Source organism: Annulohypoxylon maeteangense, assembly GCF_022496945.1.
Source record: "Annulohypoxylon maeteangense strain CBS 123835 unplaced genomic scaffold GGS22scaffold_27, whole genome shotgun sequence".
In the NCBI taxonomy this organism is placed as follows: Eukaryota; Fungi; Ascomycota; class Sordariomycetes; order Xylariales; family Hypoxylaceae; genus Annulohypoxylon; species Annulohypoxylon maeteangense.
This window is the reverse complement of record NW_025953274.1, coordinates 72,601-85,942: the sequence shown is the minus strand read 5'-3', so window position 1 is coordinate 85,942 and position 13,342 is coordinate 72,601. Positions and strand designations below refer to the sequence as shown.

General features: G+C 48.4%; 3 protein-coding genes across 3 annotated transcripts; all 3 read left to right on the top strand.

Annotated features, from left to right (window-relative positions):
• The first annotated feature begins 92 nt into the window (after nt 1–92).
• Nucleotides 93–4,229, top strand: GGS22DRAFT_175095 (uncharacterized protein). The gene is made up of 9 exons (XM_047963196.1): nt 93–152; nt 209–267; nt 405–1,126; nt 1,198–1,549; nt 1,605–1,682; nt 1,802–2,071; nt 2,125–2,788; nt 2,849–3,091; nt 3,148–4,229. The coding sequence occupies exons 3-9, from the start codon at nt 829–831 to the stop codon at nt 3,880–3,882; spliced, it is 2,640 nt and encodes an 879-aa protein (XP_047814203.1). The 5' UTR covers nt 93–152; nt 209–267; nt 405–828; the 3' UTR covers nt 3,883–4,229.
• A 750-nt stretch (nt 4,230–4,979) lies between these two features.
• Nucleotides 4,980–8,582, top strand: GGS22DRAFT_175089 (uncharacterized protein). Its single transcript, XM_047963195.1, has 7 exons — nt 4,980–6,182; nt 6,239–6,773; nt 7,023–7,117; nt 7,178–7,355; nt 7,427–7,507; nt 7,572–7,697; nt 7,780–8,582. The coding sequence occupies exons 1-7, from the start codon at nt 5,497–5,499 to the stop codon at nt 8,035–8,037; spliced, it is 1,959 nt and encodes a 652-aa protein (XP_047814202.1). The 5' UTR covers nt 4,980–5,496; the 3' UTR covers nt 8,038–8,582.
• Nucleotides 8,583–10,273: 1,691 nt separating this feature from the next.
• Nucleotides 10,274–13,208, top strand: GGS22DRAFT_84953 (uncharacterized protein). The gene has a single exon (XM_047968270.1). It carries the CDS (start codon nt 10,615–10,617, stop codon nt 12,766–12,768), a length of 2,154 nt encoding a protein of 717 aa, XP_047814201.1. The 5' UTR covers nt 10,274–10,614; the 3' UTR covers nt 12,769–13,208.
• Nucleotides 13,209–13,342: the final 134 nt, after the last annotated feature.

Genomic DNA, 13,342 nt, shown 5'->3' with positions numbered 1-13,342 from the left:
TGATTAATAATTAAGACTAGATCCCTCCCCTCTGTTCTGTAGTCTAATTGGTGGTCACAGGCGACCGGGGTCTTCTCCATATCCGCTCTTATTTTCACATTCGTAGACCTCCCCCCTTCTGGCTGCTGCCTACATGGTTACATGGTATGCTAGTATGTTGGGGATTCTACTATGTATATTTTTTTCTTGGGCTGACATGGCTGCGTAGTCTCAAATGAAGCCGAGACTTCTAAGAAATTAACCTACAAAAATACATCGTACATACTTGTAAGTAAATCTTGTCAGATTGAAATGACTATTTAGCCTTAATTTCTTGGCACCGAAATAGTCACAAGACAATTGCGTGTAGAGAAAGAGAAAGAGATTCTGGTAATAGATGGGATCCTAATTCCCCACCTTGCTAGATTCGAGACCCCCAAGGCCACATCCCTTCAGCCTTCAGCCTTCCATTCTTCTTCTTACAAGTTACAACCAACTTCGGGATTCTATCTCCGATCATAAGACCATAAGATCTGAATCTCACCGACTCGAGATATCGATCGATCGAAACCATTGAGAAGAAGTATTAATGAAGAAGAAAAAAGCGAATGGGAGAAAAGAGTGAAGAGAAGAGTATTGAGTTGCCCCGCTACCTAGATCTCATTGCACCAGTATCAATCGGGGTGTGGCGATACTGAGGCGCTCATCCTTGAGCCGCTGTAATATCTAGTAGCTCGAAACCGACGCGCGACCTGGAATTCACACGTTTCCCTACCCGGATTCCCCTTGCCGATACTTAGCGGACTTTATATAATTAACCCCTTTAACTATATTGCCCCAATTGTTCTAATGTCGACGTCAACTGGAGAGGCCCATGGCACCACGGCCAACGACTCCGGCTCTCAAGATGCTAGTCCGAACGCCGATACGAGTCCATCAGCCGCGCCTCAAAGCCAGAACAATGACAATGTTCCTAGACCGAAACGATTAGCGTGCATGATATGCCGGAAACGCAAGCTGAGATGCGATGGCATTAAGCCTAGTTGTAGCACCTGTACGAGATTGGGACATGCATGCGCATACGATGAAGTGAGACGAAAGAGTGGCCCAAAAAGAGGCTACGTGAAGGCATTGGAAGAGAGGTTAAGTGAGTATCAGTCTAGTCAGATAAATTTGTTCCCGAGAGAATATATACTAAGACATCTCGTTCCTGCATAGAACAAGTCGAGACGCTTTTGAACAAAGCCCAGGAGCCGCCGTCGTTCAACGTTAGTCCTGATACGGCCAAAACTCCCAACGTCACCTTCGAGCAGAGCCGTCCTCAACAACAGGCTCCTCCAACCCCAAACTTCAATGTCACAAACCCTTCTATAGGTATCACCAATGACCGAGATATGGATCGATGGCGGTTCAATGGGGAATCGCCTCAAGCCAGCGGTGGTTTAGACGATTTCAATTTTAATGGGAATATGTCTATGAATATGAATGGTATGGATAATAGCTTCACGTGGGAGATGATCGGCTTGGGATTAGAAGAACCTCTCCCACCTCAAGAGACGATCGACGAGCTGTAAGCGATCCTGTGTCATGAATGCGGGTTGACCTCAACTAACTGAGTCCTTCAGCCATCAGATATATTTCGATAAAATCCACCCGTCGCTGCCAATGATTCACAAATTCCGATACCTGGCGGCGATGAATCTGTATGATTTGTCTATTTCCTTTCTGTCATTTCTGTCATTTCTGTCTCCTTACCTGTCGATGTCGATGCTTTACAACCTGTATGTGTCTATTTTGTCCTCCAAGCTTACCCACCCTTTAGGGCGCCAAACCAAAGGCCTCCTGTTGCATTACGGTACGCTATCTGGACACAAGCCTGTGCTGTGGCAGACAAGTACGCGGACTTGAAAGACCTCTTCTACCAACGCGCTCGTAAATACGTGGAGGCAGATTACGTTAAAGGCTATGGCGAGCACATGATTTCAGTAGCTCATGCCCAAACTCACGTACTACTTGCCTCATATGAGTTTAAGATGATGTACTTCCCGAGAGCGTGGATGAGCACAGGTGCGGCTGTGCGCCTATGCCAGATGTGAGTGACTTAACTAGACTCCGTTGTAAGATTATTATACTTATAACATCTAGGATCGGACTTCATAGGTTAGATGGATCAGGCCTCGACGTAAAGCAGTGTCTACCACCTCCTCGTGACTGGACTGAGCGGGAAGAGAGGCGGCGGACTTTCTGGATGGCTTTCTGCCAGGACAGATACGCCAGTATTGGAACGGGTTGGCCTATGACAATCGATGAGCGAGATGTGATGACCAACTTGCCTTCTTCGGAGGAGGCATTCGAAATGAGCCGACCGGAACAAACACAGTCACTTGCGGAGTCCATGTGCCCAGCTGGAGCCGCAAAGCTCTCGTCATTCGGAGGCATTGTCCTAATGGCCTGTCTATTTGGCCGGAACCTCGTTCATCTCCACCGACCCGACGCCGATGATCGCGACCATGACCTCAACGGAGAGTTCTGGAAACGTCACAGAAATATGGATAATATTCTCCTAAACACCTCGCTCTGTCTACCTAACCACCTAAAGCTTCCTATCGGACTTGCCAACCCGAACATTGTATTTACTAATATGAATATCCACACTTCGACAATCTGTCTTCACCAAGCCGCCATTTTTAAAGCGGATAGGAACAAACTCCCGCCCTCTGTTAGCGCGGAAAGCAAAGTTCGCTGCATCACGGCGGCGAATGAGATCGCTAGCATTATGAGAATGGTGTCACACTTGGACTTGTGCGCCGTAAGTAGTCCCTGAAGAAGAACGAGACGTAAGAGGTCCCATCGTCTAACAGTGTTCTAGATGAACCCGTTTATATCATTCTGCCTATATGTTGCTGCACGGGTTTTCGTACAATACCTAAAAAGTCGGCCAGACGATAGCCAAACAGCGGACTCGCTACGATTCCTCCTCGCTGCCATGAACGCGTTGAAGAGAAAGAACCCCTTGACCGAATCGTTCTTGGTGCAATTAGATGTCGACTTGGAAGCATTGGGGACGAGGATACCCAAACTCAAGACTGCCTTCCCAAGGAGTGCGGATAGTGTAGGTCCCCTATTTCATAACGACGCATACTCATGTCACTGACATCAATTGTGTAGCCCGGTTCCGGCATCAGAATCCCAAAGATGGGTAAACATGATGCAAAGCACTGTGAGCCCGAAAATGGCAGCGCTGGTGGAGGCATTCTCGCATATCGCCACGCGAATATAACAACGGACAACCCGCCAAGCAATACAAATATAGGCCAGTGCGAACACCCGAATCCGATAAGCGGCAGGCAGGGGTCAGACGATTTCACGGGCCAGAACTGGCTTCCGAGGGACCAACAGATGCCTACGCGCGAGCGGAGCGCACTTCCGGACCATTGCAACCAGGAAATAATCCCGCCCATCTTATACCCGGGAGGGTATGTGGACGCTGCGGGGAGCGACTCGAACGATCTGTCGGCATCTTCGAACACTAACGGCGCGTCAAACCAACCAACCCCGAACTCGAGCAGTGGCTCGGATAACCGTCAGAGTACAAATGGCGGCGGTCATATAGGGAACCCGAGCGGTAGAACGTCATTTGATACCAGTCCTGTCGGCTCCCACCAAAATCTAAGCTCGCAATCAGACATAGATGCAACGGCTTTCTTTCAGATGGGCGGTAGCGGCATGGGCATGACTCCCGAACAGTCCTTCGGCACGGTGGACCCGTCTGGGAACGGCTTCACGATGCCAAATAACTGGCCTGGGCAGACAGGTACTGGTACTGGCATGACACCGGTAGCAGAGGGAGTGCTTCAGCATCTGATGGAGATGCGAATGGAGTTGTGGGATTCGGGTCCGTAGGGTTCATGAGGGTTTATGGCTAGTCAGGGAATTCCCCCGATCACGGTATCTTTTTAAAAAAAAAACGAAAAGATAGGGGTAAGATGGATACACAGGATTTATGCTGGGTTGGGTATCTATCAAGGGATGTTACATGCTCACCTTCGATGCGGAGGTAACGCTCGTTCCGAGCTGTATAGGACACAAGTTATGACATGACGTGGATGGCGTACTGGTTGTACTATTAGATATGTACCTACTTAGGTGACGGGGCGAATCCCTCCTACCTCTATACTCCAATCTCACACATGAAATAGTAAAATATTTATGCAATGTACACAGGTATATACGCAAAGAGTAAGGTGGAATACCTCAAGTCTTATAACATCAATATACATATTGTACAACCTCCTAGTGACTTATCTCCGGTTATTTCTATTTCTATTAGTCAAAGCCATATATCATCATTTATCATAGGGAGGTCCGGGATGTCACAGGGATTCCTATAATAGATAGGTACAGATAGCCTAGATATGTAGTCTAGATGGTACGAATGAAACAGATGCAGCACGTAAGCTTGCCTCGTATTATAACCCGGACAAGTCAGGAAAAAGATGTTATTTTTATATTCCTAATCCAACGTGTTTGATAATAAGAGGTGTTGGAGTTCGGGATCTATCGAAAGGAGGGGCAAGAGACTGTTGGTACCTAGCAGGTATACTGGTATGTTGGTATGTAAGCTGGGCTGGCTGGCTGGCTGGCTGGATGAGATCTTAGATCGTCAGGGTCCAATTCCTCTATTGGTCGTTTCTGATCATTCGTAGCTAATAGGATGTTATTATTACTATTCGGTACCAATTATTACCATTACATATTTTATGTTAGGTTGGTTAGGTAGGATTTGTACCGTTGGTATAGTCGCTAGCGCTGAGAACTACTTTAGGTTCTGGCCGTTTCTCGGCATGTGGGTCCTCGAATGATAAGGTACAAGTGTTCATTTGCCACTTTAGGATTAGATCACATAACAAATTCAAGGAGCTAGGTCTGGCCGCCCTGGCACAAACAGGGACGAACGGGAAACAGCCAGTGGATTTTTTTTTTTCTGACTGGGGAGGGGGATTGGGGTTGAAGGAAGGACCCATGAGGCGGGGCAATTCTCTTGAGCTGCCTTAGGTCTTCTACCAGGTGCAACTTTCAGCTTCTATCGGCGCTTTTTTACACTTTCATCTGATAATTTATTATTATTATTATTTTACCTCTTTGTAACGTTCTAGGTAACTTAAGGTAACTTAAGGTAACTTGAAGTAGCTTAAAGTAACATAACTAGACTCCTTTCCGCTTTGCCGGTATCGTCCGATTCGATCATCCCAATTTGGTTTACTACGTCCTAGAAAAAGGTATTCCTTAACTAACTTACCAGCCAAATCATGATCTTGACGGCGAAGACACTTCGCCCTCGACACCCGACCTGAGAATGGGGTAAAAACGAAGCTGGTGAGCTGCGCCGGATATGTTCAGAGGCATCAACCAGCAGCAGCATCACCATAATCGCTCATCACCAAGAAATATAGCAGACGCATCAATCATCGTCGATAGCTTCCAGCTTCAAGCTTTCGGCTTCCATCCTCCATAATAATGGACCCCGCCTCTGTTTCTTCCTTCCCACCACAACCGCCGCCTCCACCTCAACCGCCTCCTACTTCTATCCCTCCCCCGCCGCCGCCCGTCTCTGAAGGTCCTTTGTCGCACGATATTCGCCATCACGATCATCACCCGCCTCAAGCGCATCACTTCCGAGTCCCGTCCCTGTCGTCGCACCCGAATATCGGCCTATCCCCCCTCGATCCCGCAGATTCAGCCGTCTTCCAACAACACCTCCAGCGTTTACACGCCGTACCGACCGTACCTGTTGTTCAAGGCGACTTTGTTCCGCACGGTCGAGATGGATTCGATCAGGATCCTAATCCGGCTCACATGCTCCAGAACACGCATAACCAATCCACGTCCGACCTCCATCGAACCCCACATCAGCATCATGCTCCTCTCCCACCACCATCCTCGCATTCGGCGCCGCCCGCGCATGGCCAATTTGGTATCCTAACACAAAACCCAATGGCTCAGCCTAATGTAGTGCCTCAGCTTCAGCCAGAAGAGGACTTGTTCCCCCAGCCCTCGCAAGTCAATTCCTCGGGTCCCGAAGCTTCCGAACAGAGACCCCATGGCCAATTGGTCAATAGGATAGTCGTTGACCCACCTGACCTACAAGCTTGGCGCGAGAAGCTATTCAATGTTGACGATACTATCATTTTGACTAATGACCAGTAGGAAGCAGGTAGTCCTATAGAACAAAGACATTAGACTAATAATAACACGCCAGATTCGAGACTTACTTCCCTCATATCGACAATGTTTATTCTCATCGATCCACGCAGAAGTACAAACGTAAACCGTTCATCTCGCATTACTGGGATTGCCGAATGAAAGGACGACCGCCGGGTACCCCTAAATCGGATGACCCCTCCAAGAAGAAACGGAAACGAAGTGCGCGCGAGAGGGATCTCTGCGATGTCAAGATCAAGATAACCGAATATTTCCCAGGGGCGACGATTCTTCCTGACGGGGATGCGACCTTCAATTTGGCGCAATCGAGTGCCTACCAACCCCCGCAGCAACAGCAGCAGCAGCAACAACAACAACAAACGTTTGGCGACGGTCTGTCGCGGCCTGTAGATGCTCACTTAAACGGGGAAAAGTTTTGGACCATACAACGTGTTAATGGAAATGGGGGAAACGGGAAGGGCGACGGTGTCGCTGGTCCTCACAAACATAGCCTGGAAAAAAGCGATGAGATTAAGAAATCTACCGTTCAGAGGTATATTGCTGCGCAAGAGAAGGAGGCAAAGAAGATCCAGGTGGGTTACTCCTTGTATCATAGACGTGGTTACCTTTGTACCCGGTTTTATATATGGGAAAAGATCTGTCAAGATATAATTGATCTATGGGTTGTTATATTCACTCGACATAGCGGAGGAAAGAAATCTTTATTGGGATATGGAACATCCCCTGTCGCCGACCGCGCCCTTTTCATTCCATTACCAATCTTTTCTAGTACATAACAAAACCTCGGCCACGGATCCAGAAATACTAACTCATAACTATAGAAGCCGCTACCAAAGAAGATGTCAGGAAACGCGCTCGCAACGGCAAAGAAGCACGCGAAGGAGCATGACCTGAAGATATATGCTGCTTGCTTTTGGTAAGTAATTATTTCTAGACCGCAAACTGCCACCCACGCTGATGGGCCTTCCCTTGCCAGTCCCTTTTCCCAAAGAGTATGGATTGCCCTCGAAGCGAAGGGCATGCAGTACCAGTACTGCGAGACAGACCCGTTCAAGCGCCCGACCCAGTTGCTAGAGGCAAACCCTCGAGGCCTAGTCCCGGCCATTCGGGAAGGTGAATGGGCCAGCGGCGAGAGTGCCATCATTCTAGAATATGTAAGCTACCTGTCGTGCCCCGTGTCGTAGGACCCGTCGTCGCGGTTACTGACTTCGCTTTTTCTTGCTAGCTCGAGGACCGTGACCGGACGGTGCCCCTTTTCCCCACGGATCCGAGGCTGAAAGCAAACTGCAGACTGTGGATTGATCACGTGGGTTACCGTCAAGATACTCTCACGATACGAGAAGCGCAATGGGCCTAGCTAACCTGTTTAGATCAACGCCAAAATCGTCCCAGCATTCTTTGCTCTGGCGAGGGCAACCGACTTTGCGAAACAGGCCGAGTACAGGGAGAAGCTTCAAGGTGAAATAGCGGCCCTCGTCCAAGCTGCTGACGAAAGGGTAAGGTTCACATACTCATCCACACACACACTCCGTCGTATCCGAGTGATGAACTTTTTTCTCACCGTTCTCCTATATTTAGGGTCCGTATTTTCTCGGAGGAGACTTGTGTCTCGTAGACATTCACTTCGCGCCCTTCGTCCTGCGTATGTCCCGTATCCTCCGAGAGCTACGCAGTTGGGGAGACCCAATGCCACGCACGCGGTGGCAGCAGTGGGCTGACGCACTCGAGACAAATCCGCACGTCCAGGCTACCACCAGTCAAAAGGAGCTCTACACCGAGACATTAGATATGTTTCTTAATAGCCGCCAACCCCACGGCGAACACTTCGGGTCATAGTAGGGCCATCAGACCATACCATCTTATTCTTCTAAATATATACTTGCCACTTAGGAATACGTAACCCATAAATAGGTAAGGGGAGGGGAATGTTCAAGGAGTACATTTATATATACATATACAACGGAGGCGGGCGAATCTGGCTCGGGTGCTCAGGGTGGTTCTTCGTTTCTCGAATTTCCCTCCGTTCTCTTTTTTTCTTCTCTCTTCCCGCGATAGATCGTCGTTGTTCGGGGGATGAGCTCAAAAAAGGGGGGTGTAGGCGATATAGGATCGGAGTTTTGTTTCTATTTATCTATTTATTTGAGTAGGGGGTCAGCTGTCGGATCCGAGTTTCGTATATACACAGGTATGCATATTGGCAAGACGCCCCGTGGAGTTGTGATACATCGAGCTATCTATGTTACGGATATTTAAAATGGTGTGGTATGCGTGTGTATCGGAGTTGGTTTGCTTGTGATGTTGCGCTTAAGAGGAGTGGGTAGTATGTATATACTATAGGTAGTCTTTATGGGCGATATATTACAATACCTAGTAGCGCTAAGAATATCGTTTGTTTGATGGTGGATTTGAAAGCTACTAATCGTGCTAATCACTACTGTCTTGCTTTCCTGTCTACTAGGCATTCTACGGTGCTTACATGAGAATCTAGGTGATCCATATTGCTTGTTTGTTGGGCGTAGTTATCCCCTTTTCGCAGTTTCTGGTCAAATTATAGACACAAAGACTGCCTTGTCATAATAGATCAATATTTATGTCTACTAGGTACCTACTCTATCAAAGCCACGGTGTAGACATTCTTATATAATAATACTTCGTAGACGTCGATTCTTTCGGGTAGAAGATCAAGGCCAAGGCTCATTGGATCTACCTAGTACTTTACTATCATTCGATGACATAGGATCCTAAACCCCTAGACTACATACATGCTGTTAGCCTTGACTTAGGACTTGCATATGTGATTAGCTTCATAAGTAGGTAGCCACTATACCATTGGTCGCTAGTTCATTACGCGAACAGCGTGATCTACGTCCTATAAGTTTGTAGATGATGCAGAATTGGGGGCTATGAACGTAGTCCTTGAGCCGCATCGCTTGATAATTATTACTACCTATCTAGTAGATTACACGGGTCCCCATTGCGCCGTCTTACAATATTTGCCCGACTATCAATAAATCCGGGCGGTTCCTACGACAATACAATTACCTATGCGGTAGACGAGTAACTAGGTACATACATACCTAACTTTCAGTATCCATAGATATTAAGGCGTACCACAACATAGCTTTATATCACTTGCGGTAGGTATATCCAGGACGATTAACAGTTGGATAGATTTTGCTTAGCAACTATAGATATGGTGGTAAGACAACATGTTGCAGACTTGTTGTTCCCCGGGCTTCTCAGATAAACGAGACCCCTGTTTCATAGATTCCAAGGCTCGTAAAAATGCCCTGAATAGGCTACCTACATGAATGGGTAGCCCTAGAGGTGTGTAAATATGAAGCTAGTGACGTGATACCGATACATAAACGAGTGTTAATATTGGGTTAGTTTCTCATGATAGGTACCTAAAGTACCAAGTAGATCACCTAGTATGATACCTAACGTACCTAACATTTGTTAGGAATCGGGCGTCTAAATATTAGTGAGTTGAGATAATATAGGAAGTGTCGTTTTGATATGTTCCTATCAATTTTTAACGCTAGACATACACTTGATCCGAACCTGCTTCGGGAATCCGGCGATGTGGATGTTTCTATACCTACCAGGTAGGACCTAGGTACCTACCTAGATACCTAATATGCAAATTCAGTTAGCGTAAAGTGGCTTCGCATTCCGCATGATATCGCTTTCACCGGGGGCGCAGTAAGATTTTAGAACAGTCGGGTGTCTTCTATCAACAATTTTTCTCATTTTTCTTCAATTTACCTTGTCTAGCTGTCTAGGTAATTATCTGGGAAATGGTAGGAAGGAAAATAGCTTACACATACTACGTACTCTCCGCTATAAAACTTGGATTTAACTTATTAGTTACTTGGCTTCTTCCAAGTCGGGTTCTTCGTAATCGCAACTTAGTACGTCAATGTAGTGCAAGTGTTGCTTCTAATAGATACAATACGCTTATGGGGGTTGACGTCAAAGGTAGCCCGTCAGGTTACACACATCTTCAAGCTTGTTTTCTCCAGCTGCAACACATTAATAGCCACCCCGCTCCAACTGCGACCAAACTCGATTTAACTTAGTTCGAAAAGTTTCCTTAACCACCCCACCCCACCCCTGCCCACTCTGATCATCGTCATTCGCACTGCATCATTTACGCCTAAGACTCGCCTCAACTAGCCCTTGCCCCGCAGTGGCTTGTCATTCATTACGTCCATTCCGTCCAATTGCTCATTACTCATACTCCCTCATACTTTCAATACTCCCACTCTCATACTCTCATACTCCCATACTCCCATCATACTCCCAACCTTACCTGCTCCCTAAATCAATTTTAACCTTTATCCGCTTCATCGATCGAGCTGCTAGTCAATAATAGACAATAATAAGCTTTGGTCCGTCGAAGCGCCAACGATGTCCGCGTACGACCCGTACGATGCTCCCCCGCGCGAGTATTCCCGCCGGTACCACCATGACGAAAGGCGTGACAGGGCAAGTCCCCGCTACACCGAGACTCAGGAAACCTACTACAGAGTAAACCCGAATAGTAGGAATGCGCTTGTCCCTAGAGCGCGCGAAGATAGTGAGTTGTCAGTCGAGGAAATCCACCGAGACTTCCCTCCTCCTGGTTACTCCCGGGATGTCCGTAGAACCCGATCGGCTGAACCTGGTTACGATGATTACTACTATGAAGGCCGTCGCTCCTACGATACTGCGCCTAAGGAGCGCCGTCACAAGAAACCTGGTAGCGTCTATTACGAGGAAGAGGAGAGAAGCCGCAACCGCGTTCTATCCAAGCAAGAAAAGATCATTGCCGCCGTCGCCGGAGGTCTCCTTGCCGCTGGCGCTAAGGAGCTTTGGGATCGTCGCGAAGCTGAGAAGGAAGGTGTCGATGTTCACCGCAATGTAGCCGCCTCCGCCGCTCTTGGCGCAGCTGGCGCTTTTGCTGGTTACCAGGGAGCCGATTACTATAACAAGCATTCTAGTAAGGAGGATAAAAAGTCAACCTACATCGTTCATAAGGGTCGGGATGGCCGTGTCGTCGAGTACTACTCCGACGACGAAGATGAAGACCCAAGGGACCACAAGGGCAATAAGTCTTTTCTTGAGAATGCACTGGCTGCCGCTGGTCTCGGGGGTGCTATTAAAGCTCTAACTGGCGGTGCCGGCTCTGATAAGGATTCGAGAAGCCGCCATGGAAGCCGCCGTGGTAGCCCAGACTCGTACCGTTCGCGAGACAGCAGAAAAAGTTCACGGGATACCCCTGCGGCTAGAATGCAAAAGGCTGCCAAGGCCTCACTCGTCGCCGGTGCCGCAGAGGCTTTCCGAGTTGCTAAGGAACCAGGTGGTTGGAAGGGAGAGAAGATGAAGCGAGTTCTTACCGCAGCTGCAGGTGCTGCAACTATCGACGCTGCCCACGATCCTTCAAAGGACAGCAAGCGCCACCTTGTCGAAGCTGTTGTCGGTGGTCTTCTCGGCAATCGCATGTTGCATGGCTCTAGAAAAGACATTGAAGAAGATCGGAGGACAGGCCGGAGCAGATCCCGTTCTCGTGCTCGATCCGAGGGCGGCTCAGGGGGAAGCGGTCTCGCGGCATTAGCGACCGCAGGTTTAGGCGCTTTGACCGCCAAGAAACTCGTTGGCAGCCGAAGCCGATCCCGATCACGCCGGGGAGACAGTGTCGACTCATATGATAGTCGCAGCCCTTCCCCACGCAGGCGTCGCAGTAGCCGTAGTCGCAGCCGTAGCGTTGTCGACAAAGCGCGGCGTAGTCTTGCTAAGATCGGCATCGGTAGCGACCCAGATCACCGCGATGATGATAGTTACTATGATGACCGGCCGTCTCGCAAGAGTCGTCACAGGAGCTCCTCAGGCGGTCGTTATGACGACGATGATGATCATAAGTCTCGGGCCTACATGAGAGGTGGACGAGGCCCCGCGACTCACGATTCTTATGATGATTATGATGAGGAGGAGCGGTCTATCGGTGGTGGAAGATCACGTAGTGGATCACGCTCAAGAAAAGGTAGGTCTAGTTCCGCTTCCAGTAGCGATCTTGGAGATTCAGATGAAGATAAGAAAATGACGTCGAAGATGCGACGTAAACAACTCGTTACGACGGGATTGGCAGCTGTCGCTACTATCCACGCCGCCCACAACGTGTATGGCAGCATGGGACAGCGCGATGCAAGGCATAGAGCAGTCAAGGAAGGCAAATTAAGCCCAGAGGAGGCCAGGAAGCTGAGGACTAAGGCACTTCTGCAAGATGCGGCTTCGGTAGGCATCGCGGCTATGGGCGTCAAGGGCGCTATCTCGGAACTCAAGGAAGCTCGAGAACAGGCCAAGGCAGTTACTGAGTGGAAAGAGGAAAGGCAGCGACGCCACGAAAGGCGACTGGAGCGACTGAAGCGGGCAAATTCCAGCTATAGTGGCAGGTCCAGGGCTGACAATTGGAATTCTTCAGCTCCACCGAAAGAAAATCGGTATGAAGAGGGTCCTCGTTACACCGATGGGAATCCCTACTCTGCTGCTTTGCCCGCTCCCCCGTTGGGCTACGACAGAAGATGATAGGTTGCGTGGACAGACCATCCACCATCACTTTCACGTGGACCTTAAATCGCTGTGCGCCTAATCACATACACGTATGGTCTGACAGTATACACGTCTGCCTCATACCTCCTTACGATCTACGACATATTATGAATTATGATTTTGGATAATACAAAATTTTAAAAGAAGGCGTTCGAGATAGGTTAAAATTTATCTGCCTCGAACAATTATGAAACTAACCTCGGTCGTTTTTTTTGTTTGTTTGAGATAGAAACACAGTCTCGTTGTCGTGTTGCATCTCATCTGAATCTCATCTGAATCTCCTAACGATGCGCAAAATTTTATGAATACCTACATAACTTGAGCTTTTTTACTGATATTAATTGGTTTTGTGACAGATGGGCGTCACCACCGCCACCGCCACGACAATTAATGTGTACACGTCCGGCTTTAATGCAACAAGGGATTTACGTGTGCTACCTGAGTCTTAACTCGTGTTACCGGAAACGGGTCATGGCCTCTAGAAGCACCGACCCCTACCTATGCAGGACAAGCACAGAGCAGCCATGCAGCCACAGCTGACAGTGGTTGG

Excerpts from the sequence above, each read along its gene's own strand:
- GGS22DRAFT_175089 (XM_047963195.1), top strand. The coding sequence starts at position 5,497 with ATGGACCCCGCCTCTGTTTCTTCCTTCCCACCACAACCGCCGCCTCCA. Across the intron at positions 6,183-6,238 it reads ATCATTTTGACTAATGACCA|ATTCGAGACTTACTTCCCTC; the intron begins GTAGGAAGCAGG and ends ATAACACGCCAG. Across the intron at positions 6,774-7,022 it reads AGGAGGCAAAGAAGATCCAG|AAGCCGCTACCAAAGAAGAT; the intron begins GTGGGTTACTCC and ends TCATAACTATAG.
- GGS22DRAFT_175095 (XM_047963196.1), top strand. The coding sequence starts at position 829 with ATGTCGACGTCAACTGGAGAGGCCCATGGCACCACGGCCAACGACTCC. Across the intron at positions 1,127-1,197 it reads GGCATTGGAAGAGAGGTTAA|AACAAGTCGAGACGCTTTTG; the intron begins GTGAGTATCAGT and ends GTTCCTGCATAG. Across the intron at positions 1,683-1,801 it reads TACCTGGCGGCGATGAATCT|GGCGCCAAACCAAAGGCCTC; the intron begins GTATGATTTGTC and ends CCCACCCTTTAG.
- GGS22DRAFT_84953 (XM_047968270.1), top strand. The coding sequence starts at position 10,615 with ATGTCCGCGTACGACCCGTACGATGCTCCCCCGCGCGAGTATTCCCGC.